The 22,210-nt window shown below is 39.6% G+C and overlaps 1 protein-coding gene across 2 annotated transcripts in view; it reads right to left on the reverse strand.

Moving 5' to 3' along the window:
* Positions 1–2,313: 2,313 nt before the first annotated feature.
* The window catches only part of CBFB (core-binding factor subunit beta), a 37,337-nt gene continuing 17,440 nt past the window's right edge, over positions 2,314–22,210 (reverse strand). Inside the window, exons 4-6 of one of the 2 annotated variants that reach the window (XM_036390451.1) lie at positions 21,088–21,204; positions 17,204–17,299; positions 2,314–4,614 (exon numbers count right to left, since the gene is read on the reverse strand). In XM_036390451.1, coding sequence (XP_036246344.1) covers positions 4,546–4,614; positions 17,204–17,299; positions 21,088–21,204 — 282 coding nt within the window. In that variant the 3' untranslated portion in view covers positions 2,314–4,545. Of the gene's footprint in view, positions 4,615–17,172; positions 17,300–21,087; positions 21,205–22,210 lie in introns of both variants that reach the window. The other variant, XM_036390452.2, reaches the window with a different exon arrangement.

Raw genomic sequence — 22,210 nt, forward strand, 5'->3', positions numbered from 1 at the left:
GGCAGTGTGAAGACAGGATGTCAGGCAAATGAGCTATGAGAAATGTTGCCCATGCAAATGTTCACTCTGCTCTAAGTTCTCACTGCAATTCCCATCCTTGAAGCCATTTCTGTCATTCTCTTATTTGCATTGGAAATGTAGTAACAAAATAATGCAACTTCACAGAAACTGGTCCTAGTTCTGTGCAGACAGGATGGATTCTTTAATACATCTATGACAGAGTGGAGTCCTGAACTAACAGCAAACAAAAAACATATATAGAAGTCCTGCCAAGGTCATCCCAGGCCGTGCAGTTGTGGAGCTCTCTCAAACCACATCTTCATCCAACTTCCCAGCCCTTACCTGAACAAGGCTGGTTATTAGACAAACCAGCACAGAACTGCAGGAACAGAAAAGCTGCTGTTTTCACTCACAGTTCATTTTCTCAGTTTTCTGCTTTCAGAAAGGGGAGCATGAGCCCAGGACAGCTGCTGTTTCCCGCCAGAGAAACTAGGAAACCTGCTTATCCACATTTTGAGGACTTCAGTAAAGGGACAAAACATTGGGAACCCCACCTGCAATGCTGCCTTCAGCCCTGGGGTCCTTAACAAAAGGACATGGAGCTGCTGGAGCAAGCCCAGAGGAGACCACAAAGAAGCTCTGAGGACTGGAGCACCTCTCCTGTGTAGACAGGAATTCAGCCTGGAGAAGGCTCCAGGGAGACCTCAGAGCGCTCCCAGTAAGCAAAGAGGCTGGAGAGAGACTTTTGACAAGGGTATGTGTTGGACAAGGGGAAATGCCTTCAAAGTGATAGAGGAGAGGTTTAAATTAAGTATCAGGAAGAAATTCTTCCCTGTGAGGGTGGGGAGGCCCTGGCACAGGTTGCCCAGAGCAGCTGTGGATGCCCCATCCCTGGAACTGTTCAAGGCCAAATTGGATGGAGCTCTGAGCAACGTGGTCTAGTGGGAGGTTGGAACTAGATGAGCTTCCTTTTAACCCAAACTATTTCAGAATTCTGAGAAATAATTAACACTCTGTTCTCTTGTGTTCAGAAGAGGTCATATAGGAGCAGGGGATTAAAAAACCCAGCTGGAAGTGACAATACCTCACCTGCTGTGGTTGGGCTCCAGCTCCTGACATCCTTTTCAATTCCAGTAAGTTCCAGCATTTCCAGTGGTCTCTCACTCCCACATCAAGGACAGCCATCCCTAAGCCATGCTAGTTAAGGCACTGGATTGTAATGCTTTTAAAATTCTTTTCTGCTGTATGTGCCTTACACAGGGAGATTTTCAGATTGCCTTTGCTAATCACACACTTGAGAGGCAAATTCCATCTAGGAAGAGCCAGAGGACAAAGTGCCTCTGTCCTTTGCATTCAGCCAAGAAAAGGCTGTACAAGTACTGGACTCAGCCACTTGTGATGTGCCTTGGGCAGAAAAGTGAACCCTTCCACGAGCTTGCAGGTAAATGGACAAATTACCCAATGGCTTTGTGAACAGCTGTTTGCAGAAGCCTTTTAAACACTGCTTGGACAGCAGAGCTGGCAGACACCATCTGCCCTCTGCAAGAGAAGCAGAGCAACATGGCTTGTTGCTTGTCTCTTTCAAAAACTACCTCCCTTTCACACTGAAGAACATCTCCAGGAAAGCCACAGGTCACAGCAGTGCTGCTTTTCTTTGGTGCTCTCTGGTCTGTTCACAGCCAGGTGGGAAAAGTCTAAAATAAGGTTACTTGTTATCCTTTTGCCCATAAATATTCCTAAAGCATTGTCAGGAAACAAGCAATCCTCTGCCTGATTTCAGAACTAAGGCACTGTCAGTCAGTCAGTGTTAGCTATTTGAAGTTACACCACCTAAAATTTTAGCAGCTTCAGAAGGTTTTCAGGTGTAGCATACAACATTTGTACTTTCCCCACAGAACTTTACCACATTTCCTGCACTTACACATGTAATCCCCCTGGTTCCCCCCTGGCCCAAAGCAGCAAAATTAACAAGGTTTGGTGGCTGCTCTCACACTGTGCCCACAAACAGCACTCTGTAAGCTCACACAGCCCCTTGCTTGGGGCCCCTGGAGCAGATTCATGTTTTCAGAATAAGAAGGGCATATCAGTTTTAAGAAATAAGAGTTTTAGGGCAGCAAAATCCACATTTCCCCAAGTGCAGACCCTTCTATTAAGGGCTGCTCCCAGACAGCAGCTGAATCCAGCAGAGGGGTCAGTTTGATAAGTGACCACTGGATGTCACCACTGCTTTAGCCACAGACACCAAGGCAGCCGTGCACCTAAACAAAATATGTCAGCAGGGACTACCAGGGAGTCAAATAAACTTACAGCACCTTGTTTTCACTACACAGAAGTTTATTATGAAAGTTAAACATACAACACAAAAAGTAGCAAAAGCAATCCTGTAGCTTAAGGCAACTCTTACAGGAGATGAGTTCAAGAAAGATGATGCAACTTCAGTTTAAATAGAAATTATGAAAAATATCAAATTGCATCAATAACTTAAAATGCACTTTAAAAAGTCTGCACTAACCAGCAGAGGGTAAGGGCTGTGATCTTAATGCCAGCATTAAGATATGGAAAGCAGCAGAATGCTAAATGATGATAGGGAAAGTTCAGTATTTACACAGAGATAGCAACGTTAATATCTGATAGCATCATTTCCTGTGTACTTATGGTTTAAAACCACTGTCTGAAACGTTAGGAAAACCTTTTAAAATAAATCTTCAGACTATTCCATCAAAAATACACAGATGGCAGAGAAGATCCAAGGCCAGGGATGCGTGCGGATGCATGCGTGTGTCCCTTAAATAACTCTTTGCAGAAACACTTTAGAAAAATTATTTCTTTGGGGGAAGAAGAGCAAGAAGAATATGTGGCCACAGAGTGAAAAAGATTATCTTTCAGGTGAATCACATTTAAATTGAAGTATCAAAATATTTCTATTTGATGACATTCTCACAGTTTACAGTTAATGACATTTTTAAGTGAATGTTAAATATTCATATTATTAACATACAAAGATTCTCCTTCACATTGACATCTGCTTACATTTTTGCAAGACCTCTTTTGCATCAATTGTTTTGCCATTAATGAGGAATGCATAATTGTCTTAATTATAGAATTTAATTAATATTTAACTCTTCTAACCATATAGAGTTTGTACCTTTAAAATAATACTTAAAATACTGGATTCAGATCCCTTATTTTAAAAAGGTATTTAAGTGACATTTTAATCAATCAGGCTGTACAGGAAGCACCACATTTTTAACAAAGCCAAATGACATCACATTTCTAATCAACTTTCTTCAAATATTGGATGCAATGAAATCTTTGGAGCAAGTCCATTCACCATCACCCCAAATGAAACAAGATTAATTCATACATTAATTCATCCCAAATCTTACCCTGTTAGAAAATGCAATATATACTGCAACAGTCTTAATTTGCATAAGATTTAATAGAAGGAGCCTATGTGCAGTATGAGATTCCTGCACACAAGCTCATCTCAGCTTTTCACCATTCAGCACAACTTTACAAAAAGCCTAAGATATAAAATATACTTAAAGCAGTTATCTTAAACATGATTTAATATATATCACCTTGGCAGCAGATCACTTTTGTTCCCAGTTTAAATGCTGTTGAATCTGATTGTGGAGTTGCAGTATCCCTTTGAAGAACTAGTTAAAAAAATCCCTGAATAAAACAGAAGCCAGCCTGCGACTTCCTCTGAGTTTCAGTAAAGCACTATATACAGGGTATAACAGCCACCCAAACTCACTTGGAACAGAATAAAATCTGACACAGATAATGGGGCAGAATGCATTAATGCATGAGAATATAAATTTTAAGATTTTTATAATTTTAAAAATGGAACCAATGAATTGTTAGCAGTTAAACGAATACTGCAACTGTAATGTTTACAAACCCACAAAGTTTGAAAACTGATTCCAACAGCTCTGATTCACTGGGTTTAGCTTGGAAATAATGCAAAATAATGTCAGCAGTTTTAATAAGGTCTTGCAAATTTAGAAAAAAGAAAACTGAAAGAAAGATAAGAATGCATTATCTAAAATAAAGCAGGAACACAATAAGGACAATCAAAGTTCCAAAAGCCCATATTAAAAAATTAAGCTTGGAATGCATTGGCTTCCAGCAGTTTACAAAAAAAAAACAACCAAACAAAAAAACCAAAAACAAAACCAAAAGTTGTTCTTAATCTGTAATATCTTGACCTATTTTTAAGTGATAATTTTTATTACAGTTGAGAAAAATGGTTTTATAGCTGCATAAGTTTCCATTTCACTAAAATAGTGCCAACAAAAATAAGTTTGCATAGAAAAACAAAATTTCGAATTGCCACTGGCTACATGCTTAAAATGGGAAATGCAGGTATTGTAACATAAACATAGTGCAAACCATGGCAGTTCTGGTGACTCTGACTGCCGCAGGTCAGGAAACAGACCATAATATACCCAGTTCTCACAGTTTCTGGTCTTTTATTCAATCCTTTCCCAAGTAGAAGCAATGCACGTGTGCAGAGCCGGGGGACGCTGCTGCCGCTGGTTAACGCAGTTTGAGATCATCACCACTGCCCAGGTTGGAGCCAGGACTAGGGTCTTGCTGTCTTCTTGCCTGCATGAACCAACACACACTGAGCATCAGCAACCAGGAAATGATCAGCTCTCTTATTCAGTATATTAACACAAATAAGACATAACCAATACAAATTAAACGTACAACACAAAAAGTAGCAAAAGCAATCCTGTAGCTTAAGGCAACTCTTACAGGAGATGAGTTCAAGAAAGATGATGCAACTTTAAATAGAAATTATGAAAAATATCAAATTGCATCAATAACTTGAAATGCACTTTAAAAAGTCTGCACTAACCAGCAGAGGGTAAGGGCTGTGATCTTAATGCCAGCATTAAGATATGGAAAGCAGCAGAATGCTAAATGACGATAGGGAAAGTTCACTATTTACATAGAGATAGCAATGTTAATTGTAAAGAAATTTTACAATTCCAGCAGTGAGCAAAACAATACTTTTTAACATCAAAATCATTCTTCCTCCCCAGTTCAGTTTGCCCCCCAGGCCAGGAGGGCAGCAGGTCTGGCAGCCCCTGTCCCTGGGGGGCTCAGAGCCTGCTGTGCCTCCCCAGCAGGGACTGTGTGCTCGTGCTCACACACGTGCACACTCACACTGCCAGGCCTCAAACACTGCTGCAGCAATCAGCAAGAGACTCCCACAATAGTTAGGTAACAATTTTGTGTCTTTTCTTCCAAAAATAATTTTCTTTCCTGTGACATTCCCTTCTGTTAACCTTTTCTGTCAGTTTTAGGGAGAAAGGCTACAATATGAGATAGAATACATCACATCATTTCCAGATAATTTTATGAGGGAAACATTTACTTTAGCTTCCGCTAGAATCAAGAGACTTATCATAACAGATGAGCACAATTTAATCCATAGATGAACACACATTTTAACACCTCATAAAAGCTGGGGTTTTACTGCTGTCTTCTTCGGTGCACCTGCAAAGTTAACAAACTGAGAAAACTGACATATGATTGCACCCCTGTATTAAAACAAAAGTAATGTAAGTTCTCCTTTAAATAAATTATTCTGTTAAACAGTTTGAGTTAATGACATTGTAAAGAGGTAATTAAGTCACAGTAAAAGACATGGCTATCTACTTTCTCTACCTGTAGAGCACACACAGATCCTGCACATAAATAGTTAAAAACATTGATTTCCTTAAAATTTTAAAGCCATACTTCAACTCTGAGAACATCTAATTCATGCTAGCGGTTTTTAAGACATTTTAGTAGCAGCACTTTTATTTAAGGTTTACAGAGTGAATAGCTGGCACCATGGCCTGTAACTGCCACATGTCCCAAACAGTCCCAGGCCACATTCTCAGCTGGTGGAAGGTGTCACTACTCAGGCTTTATTCCATCAGCTGCAATAACCTGCCATATTCAGGGCTTTAAAAAATGCAAACCAGTGACAACTTCCCTGTTCTGAAAGACTTTTCCTATGTTCCTGAAAGGCTGGGGAGCAGCCTTAACACAGGCACTGTGCCACTGCAATACCCTTCAAGCAGTTACCGTGTTGGCACCATCACACAGAGCTGTGACTAACAAGGCACAGGTGCTGCTTTGGGTGCTCTCTGGGCTCTCCTGAGCCTCAGTTACTGACAGAGAGGAAGCCTCCCCACAGCACAGCAGGTGCCCAAGCTCACCAGGTGCTGCTGCTGCACTCCCATTCCAAAGAGTGAGCAAGCACAGCCGCTCACCCCAGACCCTCTGGCATGCACTGCTGACACCACTTTTCCCAACTTAGACCTTTCTTTGTTCACTTCTTCCTCCCTTATCTACCATTCTTCTTGTCTGCCTAATTGTATGCTCCCAGTACACTAGGTTAGCTGCACCCAAACAGAGAACTGCTGCTTCCTTCTCCTATTTAAAAGCCAATTTAAAGTTACATTTTCCTTTCGTGTGCAATGGTCCCTTTCTGATGCACATGGAGCTCATTCAATAAATCCCTTTAGTAATCAGCAAGTTTCCAGAGCAGACAATCCCCTCCTGCACTGTCCTTAGTGGTCACACTGCCACTACTGCTTTGGAAACACCTCCACTAACTTAAATATCACAATTGCTACCTACTACATTTATGTGTTCAGTGTTGGCTGTACTTAAGTTAATTAAGAGTGAGCCAATCTTTTTGCTCTGTTCTATCTGCACTAGTTGTACTCTGAAGGAACAATCTGCTTCTCCTGCTTGCAGAAGAAATCTGAAGGTGAGAACCAACACCAGTGCTGGTGCACAAACCCACAGATTTCTCAGTAATCTCTCTGAGGAATCACATTAAAGCAAACTGCTCTAATCACCACACAGCTCTGATGACTGTAAGTGTTTAAGGGCGTATTCCTTGAGGCCCTTGAAACAACTCCTGCACACTGTCCGCTTTGTAGAGATACAAAGTATTACAAGATGGCATTTAATTAAGCTTTTTACATTATTTCCAAAAGCCAAATCATTCAGCTTTAACTATCAAAATCACTGAAGGAAACCCCACACTTCCTTTTTCCTTCAACAGAAAAGTCAACTGTGCTGTAAATATTTTCTTCATATGAAATGGTTGTTCATCAAGTCTGAATAGGTACTTCCAGGCTAATTTAAGAGTTGTACCAAGATTAACAAAACAGCAACAGTTCTACTTTGCATATTCTTCTATTGAACAGACTGTAACAAGATTTTTTCTGGTTTTACTGCTGCCTCTTTCTTCTAAAATGAAACAAAGACATGCTCTGTCTTTAACAATTACCAAAATCTTACTTCTACCAATTTTGCACTCGATAAACATTTTTATACTTAACTAGAAAAGACCAGCAAGTTAATTGCTGCTATAATACTGCTCTAAAAACAACACTGTTTCTTCTTCAGAAAATAAATCATATGCACAGCAATTTTATTGTCAAATTTCAGTGAAGGCTCCAAGATATGAGCATATGGTTGCATTTATGCTTTGCTTAAAGTGGTCCTTTCTTTCAAAGCATATGAAGGAATCTGCATGATTCGTGACCTCATTGCTACTTGTAGAGTTTGCAGAAGCCACTAGTGAACAACTGCCAGATTTGCCCTTTCAAGTGATATGCAAAAGGCATGACAAATGACCCTCAAATATACCAAAACCAGTCATTACAATATCTTACAACAGTGTATGTGGATAAAGGTGCAATTTTGCAATTCAGTAAGTGGGGATTTACACAAGCAACTGCAACATGTTGGAATGACAGCTCTGACTCAGGCACCCTCCTTTCCTTGTGCTACTACTGAGCAAAAAGACAAATGTGTGAAGCAGGTTTGTTCTAGCAGTCACAGCCATTATGCCAGGGCACAACGTGCTCAGTACACAGCAACTACAACTGGGCTTCACATGCTGAAAGAAAAATACAAAAATTAAAAGATGCTTGGTAAAGACTAGAAAAATCACTTTGTACAAAGACAGGAAGCACACTGTGGAGCAAGAAGCACTGGGTGCTATTTTTGCTCACTGACAATTGGTAAAATAAAACTTCCATAAGAAATGCCACGAGGTCCTTAACACTCCCTTGGAGGAGGAGTGTGACTATCACACGAGTACCCTACACAAGTGGGGTAGTATCTGCTACTTCTCAGTCTGTTACAGGAAACTAAAACTTCCCTTTTATAGATGTAAACCAGCAATTTCCACACTTCCCACCACTGGGGGGGTCCTATACTCCCCAGCATAGCTAATCAATCCTCTAAATTGAAATTTTTGCTGTAATTTTTGAAATGCATACCTTTTGCTGCCACACAAAAGCAGCAGTATTACTCTCAGTGAATAATGGGCTCAGCTTCTAAGGATTAAGGAGACTTGCTTCAATTAAGAAAGATGCATCTATCTTTGCCACAGGGAAATGGAATACACTGCTATGAGTCATGCTTAATGAGCCATGAGAAAACAGCAGTTATTCGTCTTTTCTCTGTGTATTTCATTTTTTCAGTCAAACGGTTGATTTTAAGTTTGAAGGAACACTACTTCACATGTTCTTCATCTGTTATTTAGTGAAAGGATAACAAATATTTGCTTGTGAGAAACTGGTAATTAATACACAGATGCCACCAGAGTTGCAATTATCCTAAAAATGAACGTATTTTAACCAACATTGCCAGTTTTCCTCCTAATATCCAGAACAGAAGAGTTAACCTGATGGACACATCAGGAGTTTCAACACTGAAAAATACTTAGCACTCAGCTTTCAGAACATGAAGCCATGCAAATCTTCTGCTGCACAGAAGGAATTGTAGCTGGCCACAAGCCATTGAAAACCTCTAACCCTGGAGAGGGTGTGATGACCAACTGAAAGAATTGCAGGAACGTATTTGGCAAAAAACCATTTCAAAGCCTCCTCTCAAATGCTACTCTAGACTGATTCATGCTGAACTCATAATGCTGGTACCATGGGGGTAATGACTGACAAAAAAGAGAAGAGTTAGTACAAAAGCATTTTGAGAGTAAACAAACATAAAAAATGTGTCCTATAGTACTTCTTACACCTCTGCTCTCTTTAACCTCTCGTGTCTGAGCTTTTCCCAAGCCTAAATACAGGCTAAGGGGAATGGACTGAAAGTCCTCCTAGCAAGAGTAAGATGCAGTAATATCTGCATCATATTATTTTTCTTCTCAATAAACTAGATAGCTTGGAATCATTAAATCAGTAAGTTTTATCATTTGCTTTTCTGAACAAGAACCACATTGGAGGCTTTACATCTGTTACTGGGGCACAAAGGAAAAACAGATGGGCAATAAGGAAGGTGGCACATCAGCAGTTCCTCCAGCAGCCAAGACAGTCAGAACACATCCTCCTCCTCCAGCCACTCAATCCTGCCCCATGGTGCAGCCTATCTTGCTTCTAAATGTACCTACAAAACTCCTTAAACTGACTTTAAGAAAGCACCTCTAACCAGCCCCTTCCTGTGCATGTTCTGAGGCCTCAAACATACCTAGGGAAACCAACTCCTCTTACCACATGAGCTCATCAGGAAAAGATAATGCAGTCCCACTGTGTGGGTTACATGATAGCTCTGAGAAAGCAGAACTGAGAAAGTTGGAAGCAAATTTAGTAAGGATGGACAGGGAAGATGTCCCCCCCTTTCTATGAATCACTTACAAAAAGTAGCCGAGAAAATTGGGACCTCTGAATGCCACATAGTGAAATGACAAATACAACCATACCCACTGCATATGCAACTTGGGACACTGGTGAAGAGGAGGGAAGGAAGAGGGAGCTAATTTGAAGAAGAGCTGTCACAAAAAGAATAGCCAAAATAAAGTCTCTCCATGGACAACTCCACTGCAATTCTTTAATTGGATTCTGGCAGCTCTGTCCTGTTGAAACAGACAGAGCAAATGCATTATGTGCCTTGGCATCTGCCATCTATAATTTACTAAATAAGTGAAAAATCAGGCTATGCTATGAAAAACTAAACAGTGAACATTTGGATTCTCTTAGGACTGCCAACCTCCTGAAAAGGGATAAAAAAAAACCAACCAACCAAACCTGAGAATACTTTGCAGATACTTTTCTAAAAAGTATACAACCACAGGATAAAAACCACCCAAATAAAAAAGAAGCCCTGAAATAAAGAGAGCAATGCTCAAAAAAAATGACCAGTTACACCCAAGCAAACCTTCACATTAGTCCTGGTATCTGAGCAGACCCACAGCAATGAACTGAAAACTTTGAGCTGCTGGTTAATAAGAGCCTCTCCCATGGAAATGTGAACATGGCTCACAATGCTGGCCCTGCCTCCAGTAACCTTTACTGGACAGAGGGCAGGAGAAACTCAGCCTTCAGAACTGGAGTCAGCAAAGCTGGGGCCCTACAGCACAGCGAGAATGTCAACTTCTATATCACAGAACTCCTTTGGTCACAGCGTGATGAAGCAGCCCATGTGCTTCCTACTCTCTGGGGGCCTTGCACAGACTCTCAATCTGCATTTCTCAGAACTTTAGCCACAGCAGCACCACTACACACTGCATCCATGAGCCACTGGCAGCCAGAGGGGATATGATTTACCACATTCCTAGCAGGCACAGCTATCAGCTTTAGACTTCATGGCCGGGATCCAGTCTCTGCAGTTGCTTTGCTGGCTGCCCATAACATTCATTTTGCTATCAGCTCTCCTTTTCATTGAACCTGGGAAGAAGTAGCCTTGATCTTTCTTAATTATAATGTCAAGCACCACTTAAATTATGCAAATAATGGAAAACAGGCTCTCAAACTTGGCAAGAGATCTAGATGGTAGACTGAAGTAACTGTAGAACTATTAATGCCATGAATTCTATACCCAATGCTCTTTTTTATTCCTACTTCCATTCTGATTGTCTTTCAAGCTCACTGAAAGTCAAAATAAAACATTTTCCTGACAAAGGCCATTGATAAGAGTTATTTAGCACTTACCTCCATCAAGATTTCATTTCAAACTACTATCTACTTCCTAGGAACAGACTGAAAACACACATGAACTGTGTTACCTGCAGAGCCTGCTCTCCCTACAGAGCATGACCAGGCCAAGCAGCACAGCTGCTTCCTGACCCCCATGCACCCCCTCACCTGAAATCTTTGCAATGGTTGCATCTTTGTTTAAAAGCTGTTATGAAGGTAATGATTCTGCTGCCTCAAACTGGACCAAGGTCACTGCAAGCCAAGGAAGGAAAAAGCACAGCAGGAATAGGAGCTCTGAAGAGTTTTGAGTAGGGACTAGAATTTTTACTTTCATATTAAAACTTCTTTTCCAAGTGAAAAAAGCTTAAAGTGCTCTCTTTTAGAAAGAAAGCTGGTCTAAAGGTTATAAATTTATAATTAATATTGATTGCCTCCAGACAGTATTCCTCTGTTGCTCAGCCCCTTTCTAACCTTCATTGACTGAAAGAAGACGCTTATATTACAGAATTCCCTGATTTGCAAGATTGATCTCCTCTGTCCCACAGTCAGCATTGATTCTGTACAGCACAAATTGTTTTTCTGATCTATGCATTCTATAGCACTTTTGCACAAGCACCAGATATTTAAGTTCTTGTGAAGCAAACCAGTCATAACATAACTTGCCTTCTAGTACTGGACTGGCACTGCAGAACCTCTTCAGGCAACACACTCCCACCCAAACACCTCTTTCCAAGTTATGTTGTACCCATCCTCTATCTAAACAAATTATTTATGCTTGTGTACAAGCACATACCAGGTCTACACTACCCATTGCATATGAAAAAACAATGGTTTGGGTTCTTCCATATCCAAAAACCTGGTTTAAAGGTTATACTATTTTTCTATCATCATCAGTTTGGAGAGTACATACAATAGACACTAATTAAATTAATTCCAGATTAATAAGAAAAAACCCCTTTAAAATCTGATGAGAAAATTTTCTGTAAAAAACCCCGAGCCAAAATTAAAAACAAAAAAGTCCCCACATACTAATTGTAATACTATACACTTTCTTCTGAAGCCAGTTGTATTTGAGAAAAATATAATTAGTTAGAGCATTTATTTACACCAGGAGTTTCATCTTAGAAAAAATTAAGAAAAGGAGAATAATTTCAGTGTCTAGAACCTTGGGAAGAACATGAAAGTCAGTCTTACTACTTTATTTTCTTTCAACTGTAAACTGTTTACATGTCTGTAACAAAATCCTGTTTGTTTTTTAAGAGTTCCCAACTTCTGCAAAATTAAATGAAATGCATCTTGCCCATTTCAACTGGTAATTCCCACCAAACAAGAAAAAAATATGTAAAAACCTAGGGCAGGACACAGTATTTAAAAATTTAGGTAAATTTTTACTTCAGCACTTTTTAAAGGGTGGGGTTGGTAGGGGTTTTTGGTGCTTTGTGTTGAGAGGGATTGCTTCTGGAAGAAAAACAAGTTCCAAAAGAGGGTTTTTTTCAGCAAAATGAAGGTTTTTCAAATGGGAATTTCATGCAGTTTCCCAAAATGGCTCTGCTTAGCCATTAATGTAATTTATATTTAGCACAAGACCGCAAACAGACAGATTGCTAGACTAGACTGTTTCAGGGAGAGCAAACCACTCCGTCTCTTTACTCACAGTGTTGCTAAAATAAAGAGCATGGCAGCAACATAGGAAAGGAACACAAAGTACAAAAATATGACATTTCAAAAATACTGGTAGAAGAAATTACATTGGAAGACTGAGAACAGATCCAACCCATCCCCAAGAAAAGCCATGGGGGACATCCTCAGCCAAGCCCTGGAGAGCACAGCTGGACAAACTGTGTACTCACACAGATCACTGCAAGTCTGAAATTACAGTTTGTGCAAAACAAACCTTCACAGAATACCCCCACCTGCACACAGCAACACACCAGAGGGCCTCTTCTCTTCACCCACCCCTTGAAAATCCATCGTTTTGTGCCATCTGCTCCGGCAAAGAGCTCTCAGGGGGCACCTGCTTGCAGCTTTTCCTCACTGAACACGGGCCATTGCTTCCAATAAATTCTATTTTCACCAACTAGAGGCTGTTTAAATCTCCCCAAGACATTCTGGACAGTGTAACACATTTTTGCATCATGCCACTATGCTAGAAGACTGAAAAACAAGCAAAAGCTCTTCCTGGAAATTCACGTCTAGACAGCAACTTCACAGTAATTTCTGCAGAACACTTCTTGTCCTGACACTAACTCTGGTCATTCATACTGAAACCACAGCAGAGACACTCAGACTGACTCTCAACCACGACACAAGGAGATAAAGACATGAAAATTAAACATCTGCCTCACCAACATCCCTTCAGTCTCCTCGCTCTTCTAGTTTGGCAAAGGGGAGCATACAATACTTCAAGTTCATACACTTCATTTTTTAAACAAGCTTTAAATGGGGATAAGGTCTTTCCTAATGTGTATTATTAAACATTCTCTGTCTCAGCATTCCAACATTTTTGTAGAAGTAAAAGTCATTGGGACACGTTATTAATTTTGAAGGCACTAAGAACACTCACTGACTTCAAAAGCATCTTTGAAACAAAAGAATCCTGGAGAGTGGGGCTGGATTTGCAGTATTTGATGTAACTGAGCTATACAAGTTGATATAAAAACTCAAAAGCATCTTGTATTCAAAACAAACTGTGTTAAAAATGTAACAGAAGGCAGTTCAACTTAGAGGTGCTTAAAAACTTCAATGAAAATTCCTAAATCCACTCCCACCCTATTTACATTAGAGTGCTGTAATTGCACAAAAACATGATCACCTTTGAAAATTCAAGCACAACCAACCTCAGATGCCCTCAGATGCAAAGAATATGTTCATTAAAATAAAGATCTGGTGTGCTAAACTAGAATGGAAGGGATTCTATATGATGAAAAGATGGCAAACAAACCTCACAACACCCTGAAGGGCTTTTTGCCTTTTTTTTTTAGGGGGAAGTTTTTTTTTTTAATTGGTTAGGAGTTTTTTTAGGATACTTAAAAATGAAAATCAGCAAAGTGATAATTTCTAGATTGCTACTGCACTTGCAATTTTTTCTCCTTGCAAAGGGTCACTCTTCTAAAATCCAACTGCCGCACACAAGACACTTGAACATTGTTTTCAATGAGTTATCACTGACCACTCCTCTGTGGGGAGTTTTAAGTCTACAGACTTTATGTTAAGTCTACAGAAAGACTCAGAATAGGGAATCTTTTCTACCCAGAAGGCTGTATAAATAAATAATTTAATCTGATCATTTTCATATGCTGCCAGGCTTTGGATGGATAAATATTTCCAAAGAGCTGGCGCCTCTGTTTTGGGTAGGAGTGGGTGGAATATTGCAGGATTCCCCTTCCCTCCCCCACTGAAGCAGAATCTGGTCTCTATTAAAGGCATTTCAACTGTAATTCTACTGTCAGAAATATCCTGATTTTCTACAGTGTTGCAATTCTTAAAACCATCATTAACACTGATGAGATCCTGTTCCACATCTGCTGATTCTGAGTTTTACTGTCCATGTCAAGCATGGCAGAAGAGAAAAATCTAAAACTTTCTTAAGGATGAAAGCTGTATAGAAATCATATTAAAATGATCACAAGGAAAGTATTGTCATTTGTGTGTAGCATAATATAAAAATTCACTCAGCACACTCAGAACTGGCCTTTCCCATATAAAAGCCTTCAAGTACCATCTCTGTAGTGAAACCAAAGATACTGCTGGCCCCACTGAAATTACAGGAACAGAACATAAGGCAGTCTGGATTAAGGTTTCTGCAGCTGTCAGCAATGCAATCATCAGAAGGGTGCCACTGACAAACTGCATTTCCAAGCTGACTGAGCACGTCAGCATCAGAAAAGTCAATACAGGCCACAAATACAACAAACACAGGAATGCACTTTTATGCATCACTTTCTATTGAGAATTGGGTACAAGGATCATGAACACCAAGTGCTTACTGATTAAAGTTCATTTGATTCTGCCCAATTGCTGCCTTAGATTGAAAAGAAGGGTAACAATGAATGATTTGGAAATCTGATTCCTCTTTAGGAATGCACTGTAAGTCTATTTCTGCTCTCTCCCATCTCAGTCCAAAAGATTCTGATTTTTATGCAGTCCTAAGATCAAGAGTAAAAAAGCTTGTCTGTAAACATTTCAGATATAAGTTCAGGACATCTTACTCCAAACACAGGAATGAAAACTGAAATGTAAAAAACAATTATAGACCTACGAGTATTGGAGGAAAAAAACCTGTTGGTTAGACATATCAAAGAGGCACAGTAAAATAAACAGGAAAGTATGCAAAACAATGTATTACAATTATTAAAGATTTGCATTTGATATCACAAATTTGAAACAACCCTTGATAGTACTTCTCATTCTACTTAAACATCTTTCAAGTCAGTAATTTTTTCTTTTCTTCCTTTCTGTAGGTGATCTATACCAGTGCTTTAGAGCTGGGACAACAACTGTTGCTGTTTCAAGAGAAAGTGGGTACCAACAGCTAATAAGGACATCACTTAATAGCAACAGCCTTCTGCCTTGTTAAAAGCAAGAGTGTTTTCAGAAGTTATTGCATCCAGCTCCTGCAGACAGCCAAGAAAGCTGCTTTTTGTGTCTCAGTGTCATGAGTTCTGATGTCTGTCATGAAGCCCCAGATGCTCAATATTACCTCAATCTCACTGTTAACTGAAATAGTGTTTTTGCACAGCCTAGCTGCAAGTGTTTTCTGCAAGTGTTTTCTACACTTGGAGGAAAATTAAGTGTCTCGGAACTCCAGAAGTTAAATAAGGAAGCGCTTCCTGAATTAACCTTCAGCATGCACATGGCTTCTGTGCAGTAAGAGGAGTGGGGATGAAGGGCACAGTGCAAGGAGAAGATATCAAGAAAAGTTTTAAGTACATTGAGGTCAAAGGCATAAGATTGGAACCTAAAGTTCGTAGTGTGTTGTTAACAGTAAAGCAGGGTGGCACAGGTCTTCATGAACAGCTTAAAGCTAATTCTACCTTTCTTCTGAACTTACAAGCAGGTTGTAGCTACGCTTGACAGAATTATTCAGGCAATCCAGCAGCTGCTCCAAGAATCCAGCAGTAGCAGGGCCTCCAAGGCAAGGATTTTACCTTTGTTACAGCTGACATCTGACCTGGCTGCAGCAGTGTTTGCAAGGAGACACACTCCAGCCACTTCAAAGAGAGAAATTATCCTCTGTGCCTATCTGTTCCCTCTCATTCTCATGCTCAGTGCCTTCCAGTTGTAGTTGGAAGGGAAGAAAGTCTGTCTGATCATCCCAATTATCCGAAAGAATGCCAAAAGAAAAGTAGCTTAGCAATAACAAAAATCATTTTCTAAAAACCATAGAACCAGCAGATTGATCATATTTGATTACAGTTAAGTCAGGCTGTACTGATGAAGCAGGAAGAAACAGCATTACTAAGGGAAAGAAATTCAAAGCCTTTCTGTGTTCTCCCTATTCTCTCCTGACCTGCAGCCTGCCTTAACTTGCCAACTCCCCTTATGTATTATTACTTGTCCTCTTACAGCTCTTGCCTTTCTGACATCTCAGAGCAGCTGGTTTCCATTCCCTTTCCTGGCTCTTCTTTTCTCAATCCCAGTAATTTCTGCTTTCATCAAGAAAGAACAAGATTCAAGACTGTGGGGCCCTGAAGAAGCAAAGAACAAGACAGGGAAACTAAACCAGTGGAAAAAAAGGAATGAGACTTCCAACCAGTAAGAAAAAGGTGAGAAGACAATAAAACTAGCCTGTACAAGAAAGCAGACTGTGGCATCTGATTAAATTGGCTGGTAATTTTTCCCAAAACATGGGATAACAAGCCCCAAAATTCTGCCCCTGCAGCTCCCAAAGCCTTTTCTGTGTTCGTGAGAAATGCACGAGGCAAAAGATCCCTCTCTCAGCTATTAAAGTATCATTTCAGAGAGAAATGGCAACTCTTTGAATAAATGTCTTTACAGCTTAAGTACCCACAGCAAAGACCATCCACAGAAAGGAAAAAAGTACATGATAGAGAATTCTTATCAAAACTTTAAAAAACTTGAAATCCATTTTACAAGAGTAAAAAACAATACATTTTGCAATTTTTATATAACATCACTGAACAAACACAATACACGACATTGTACAAACAGACAAATAAATGGAAACAATCTAAAGTTTTGGGAAAGTACTAACCAGTTACTGACAGCAGCTGTGAAACCCTCACCTCCATTTCCTCCCGATGAGACCTGTCTCTATCCTCGAATTCACGAGTTCTTCGTCGAGCCTCTTCAAAGGCTTGTTGTGCCAATGCATCCTCCTGCTACCAAAGCAGATGACACAGGCACAAAAGGTGACTCTCATTTCCACTAAATCACATTTCTTTTGAATATTAAGCACCCCTTGGCAGCAAAGTCCAGCAAGTCCTGCAGGACCTGCTAGAACATAGGCGGGTTCCAGCAAATGTCTATACAGGTTAATGAAATATTACTCACCTTCACTACAGCAGTAGAAATAACCAAAGCTGGAATGCAGCTACTACTAAAATACATTTTCAAAGGAGAGCTCCTGTTCCAAAGTAGTTTAAATGCTGCTGGGTTTATTTTAAGGCTAGGAATTCTCAGAAGTTCTGTATAAAAGGCAATACATTTTATTCTCCTTATAAAAGCCATTTTGAAGACAGTATTCACAGGTATAGCTAGATAAAGTCCACTACACAAACAGTGGTAATTTAATTCTCTTGCATTTAGAAATAAGTATTACCAAAGTTAAAAACCAAATAAATACTTCATTTTACCAAAAGCTGTTACAGGTGCATCAGTATGAACATTCTTAATGCTTGTGTATCCTTTATATTATTTAAATTTAGATGCACAGGAAAGTGCAAAGCAGAAATTATTCCTCCACCAATCTGCACACATTCCCATACAATGGAGGAGAAACTTGCAGGTCTTCAACAGCTCTTTTGCTTATTTTCAATAATGGCTTATGCACAGGAACAGATTTAACAAACTAACACTCAAAAAAAATTCCTTCAAACTGTATTTTCTATTAGAAAATGTTTACATAAAGTGTTTGTAATTTGTGGAGCCGTTATTAATTGGGTTGGAAGTTATTTTTCTTAAAGAGACCTTTTAACACATTTACTGTTCCCCATCAGAATGGAAGAGTCCCATCTGAAGAGGCCCCACAAACCAGGAAGGGATAAACTGTATTGGTTCTCCCTCCTTCTGGCTCTTCAACTGTAATTTACTACTAACTCTGCTGATGATTCCCACATACATGCAAATGTTATTTCAAAGTTGATAATTTTTTTAAAAAGCTGACCTTGACTGTTAGAGGACATAAACATGTGAAGAGCAAAACTAAGTTTTAATATACCTGGGGACTAAGTGCATAAATTTTTCAATTTAAGATAAAGCATCCCCAGCCTGAGAAAATGTTAAATTGCCTTTTTTGCCGTGGGCACAATCATGGCCCTGGAGCTGCTCTGTGCAGAGCTGTGCTGGGGCTCCCTGGTGGCCCAAGGCAGGGAAATACAAACAGCTGCCAGGCCCAGGCTCTTTCTGGGGACGTGTGGGCAATGTTTAAAGCTGCCAACAAGATCATACTTCAACATCATAGATCTTTTTAAGATTAGAATTTTGCCCTTTACAGCCATTTTAGTGTTCATACAAGGCAGAGAAACCAGGGTTAGAGAGTGGAAAGAAAGTTTGTTCTTAATAATGCAGAAGGTTAGAAAGAACAGATAAGCTCGTGTCCCAGATGACTCCAGAAAAGCTACCTTAGTTTTAACTTACAAAAGAGATATATGGCTTTATTACCTTCTATTTTAAATCAGACTTAAATAGAAGATTCTTTTTTTATTGAAGGTTTTTGCATTTTACCATCATTTAGAGTGGTTATGAAATAGAAGGCTGACATACAGCCTTGGAAGGAATATTTCAAAGAAATGGTCATAACCAAAAGAAACTAAATTAGAAATGCATGGGAAAAAAAAAATCAGTATGTTGATATCCAGAATGAAGACGTGCTGACAACTGAAACACTGGTTTGCTCATGTCTGAGAAAGGGATAAAAGCATCAGAACTTTTTTAGTAAAACAGAATTCCGCTCTACTCTTGGTGATACATTATAACAAATAAACCAACAACACAACTTTATACGACAAGAATTTAACAAAGATTTTTTTTTAAATGTCACTCAATTCTAGTGATAATAGCCTAGCAAATTCAGCTGTATGAGACCAAATAACTTACACATCTTAGTTTTATTCTATAAAAATGTTCCTGGTATAAATTTACAAAGAAAAATAAGAATAAACCAAACATGAGCAACAGAATGAGCAAACAACATGACAACAGAACAAAACCAAACCTCCCAGTCCAAAAAATAAAATTAAAAAAAATATTAAAAAAGAGAAAATTTTAAAAAATTAAAATATTACAATGTTAACACATGTGGATTCTCTTCCTAAGGTATTTGTTGACCTCATGAAGGGTAGTATGTTTACCAAAGTATTACAGCAAAGAAGAATTTTATTTGATCCCAGCATTAGTATGAAGAGGTAAGAGACAGAAAAATGCAAGAGTACATTTGCTTAAGACAAGCTTCCAAAAAATGAGGGGTCCAGTGAAGGGCAGCTGGACCTCTTACAAAGGACAGTGGGTACACAGGCAATACCACATGAGGCACTTAAGCCCCTTCTGACATCAGGGTTATTTTGGGATCAAAGTCAGCAGTTCAGTCAACTGCCATTAGCAATATTACAACAGTTTTAAACAAGGAAGCAGTGACAGATACAGGAAAAAGGAAACTGAAGAATGTAAAAGATTGCCCAAGTGCTTACAATACTAATACATATAAGGGTGCAGCTACTCCTGTGTCTGTATGACACAGGGCACCCTTCGGTAGTATTGCTGTAGGAAACAATGACCATTGATGACCTTGTAGTCACCAAGAATCACAAACTAAAAACAAGTGACACACCTGTAACTGAGTGCAAACATCTCTGGAGAGATGCAACACCTCCAGCTCAGCACCCTGTACTCACAACTCAGGAAAGCACTGACACCTGAGAGCATGCACACATCCCCTCACACACACAAAGAGTAAATCACAACCTCTGTGCACAAACACCTCCTGAAGACAGCAAAAGGGAATTGTTAAGTGTTGTTGAGACAGCATATACACATTGGGAAACTGAAGTATTCCAAGCAATTGCAAAAGCATTTATTGGGAAATTAAGAAGAAAAAATTAAACCCACTGGTCACCTGACCCCTCTCCTTTTTGGAAGGGTGCCCACTTTCTTCAGGCACTCTCCAGTTTTGGAAAGGGTGACACTGTCTCCTCCTGAGTATATGTTCCAATCAGCCCACTCTCAGTTCAGAATTATGTATCAAACTTATTAACCACATAGCATTATGTATCAAACTTATTAACTACAGATCAAGAACCCTGGGATTTATGTTACATTCCTCAGGGCTATGTACTGGCTGTGTAAGGCATTACAGCCTGAAGGTCTCCTAATGCATGGAGTCCACAGCAGTGACTCTGCTGCAGCTGGAACTGAGCTTGCCCAAGTCACTGACACAGCTTTGAAAGAGGTGAATACACAGCAAGAGTGGATTTAGAGCAAAAGCTTTGGTCTGTGGCTTTTCTCATGGATTCTCAAAGGGCAGCAGGACTATTCTCTCCAGGCATCATGGAGGAAGTGTTCAGGGCTAGGACTTGGACACAAAGTGTTTCCATTTAATCCCAAGCATAGTGACATGAACATCACCTCATTAATATGCAAATTAGTTTCTTAAGTTAGGGAGAGGCAAGGCACAATAGAGGAGTATTTTGGAGGAATCAAAGTTTTAAAATACTTTATTACTCTGTAGCATAGTAACAGTGCAAAATCACTCAAAGTTGTAAATTACGAACTATTCCTGCCCCTAACATTTTGACCTAATGCAGCTAAAGTAGTGTTTTGTTACAACCACATGTTTCTGAACTTCCATACTACAAGTTTTCTTTGGAGTTTGTACTCAGAGCGAAGGTAAAAACGGTGTTTCCCTCCAGAAGAACAAACAAATATCCAAGTAGCCAAGGGCAGACTGCCTTACCTGTGCTCTCTCTTCATCAAATTCCAGGCAGCCCATACCATCCAGTCTCTGGAGATCTATCCAGCCTTTCCAGATTACACAGACACCATTGAGAATCATAGGTGCCTTCAAGTACACCTGGAATAAAAGCAAAACACATGTTGTGAATTTGCAAGCTCTTACACATGTGCCTGCACAATGAAAATACTGATCCAGGAAGCCTCTATATGTATTCTTAGAAGAACTTCCAAACCAGCCGGTAACATGAGACTCCATTTAACAGCTTCTACTGCTTCCTTTCCAAGAACCCATTTTAATCAAGCGAGTGCTTTAACTTTTGCCTACTGTACTGGATGGAATAAATTTAAGCTGTGTTCTCATTTTATAAACTGGCATGCACCAGGATTTAGTTAGAATTCTTATGCTTGCAATTAAACTAGGAGTTTTTCTTGTCAGCTTACCTTTGTGTCACAAAGGAAGTGGCATGCTGCCAGTCAGAGAGAATCCTACAGCACATCTAAATAGTTAAATGAGCACTCTCCTTCCTACTCCCAAGAAACACTGTCTTTTATCCCAATAAATGAGTGATTTCAACAAAGACCAAGCACTGGTTTCAGTCCTCCTCAAATGTGGAAACTACTCAAAGTTCAGTAAAATACACAACATACACATCGTACTAAAAATAAGGAAGTCTTCCTGTGTCAATTCTAGCATGTGTGAAAGGCTTTTCAAAAGAAGCAACACCAGCTGATGAAAACCCAAGTACAGCACCAATGTGCACTGTGCCTTGTGCTGCAGCACAGAATAATGTGTAATCTTAAGGTCCTACATCCAGATAACAGTACTCAAAGTAATGCCACAAGGGAACTTAAAAAGAAGCAAATACAAAACTACATGAGTTTGACTTGTTATACTTCATAATATCCCTCTTAAACAAAGCAGAGTCACAGTAAAATTACCTGAATTGTACAGAAAAGAAAAAAAAAGTTAGAAAAAAATCAACCTTCAATAGTTATTTCAGCCTACTTAGCAAGTCAAAACCTCTCATGGGACAGGAGTTTGTCCATGTTGAATCACCAGAGAGGCAAACCTGCACACACACCTGCATCCACTTCAGATTTTGTCCACTCAACATGAATTTGGT

This window comes from Molothrus ater, chromosome 12 (assembly GCF_012460135.2).
Source record: "Molothrus ater isolate BHLD 08-10-18 breed brown headed cowbird chromosome 12, BPBGC_Mater_1.1, whole genome shotgun sequence".
Taxonomy (NCBI): Eukaryota; Metazoa; Chordata; class Aves; order Passeriformes; family Icteridae; genus Molothrus; species Molothrus ater.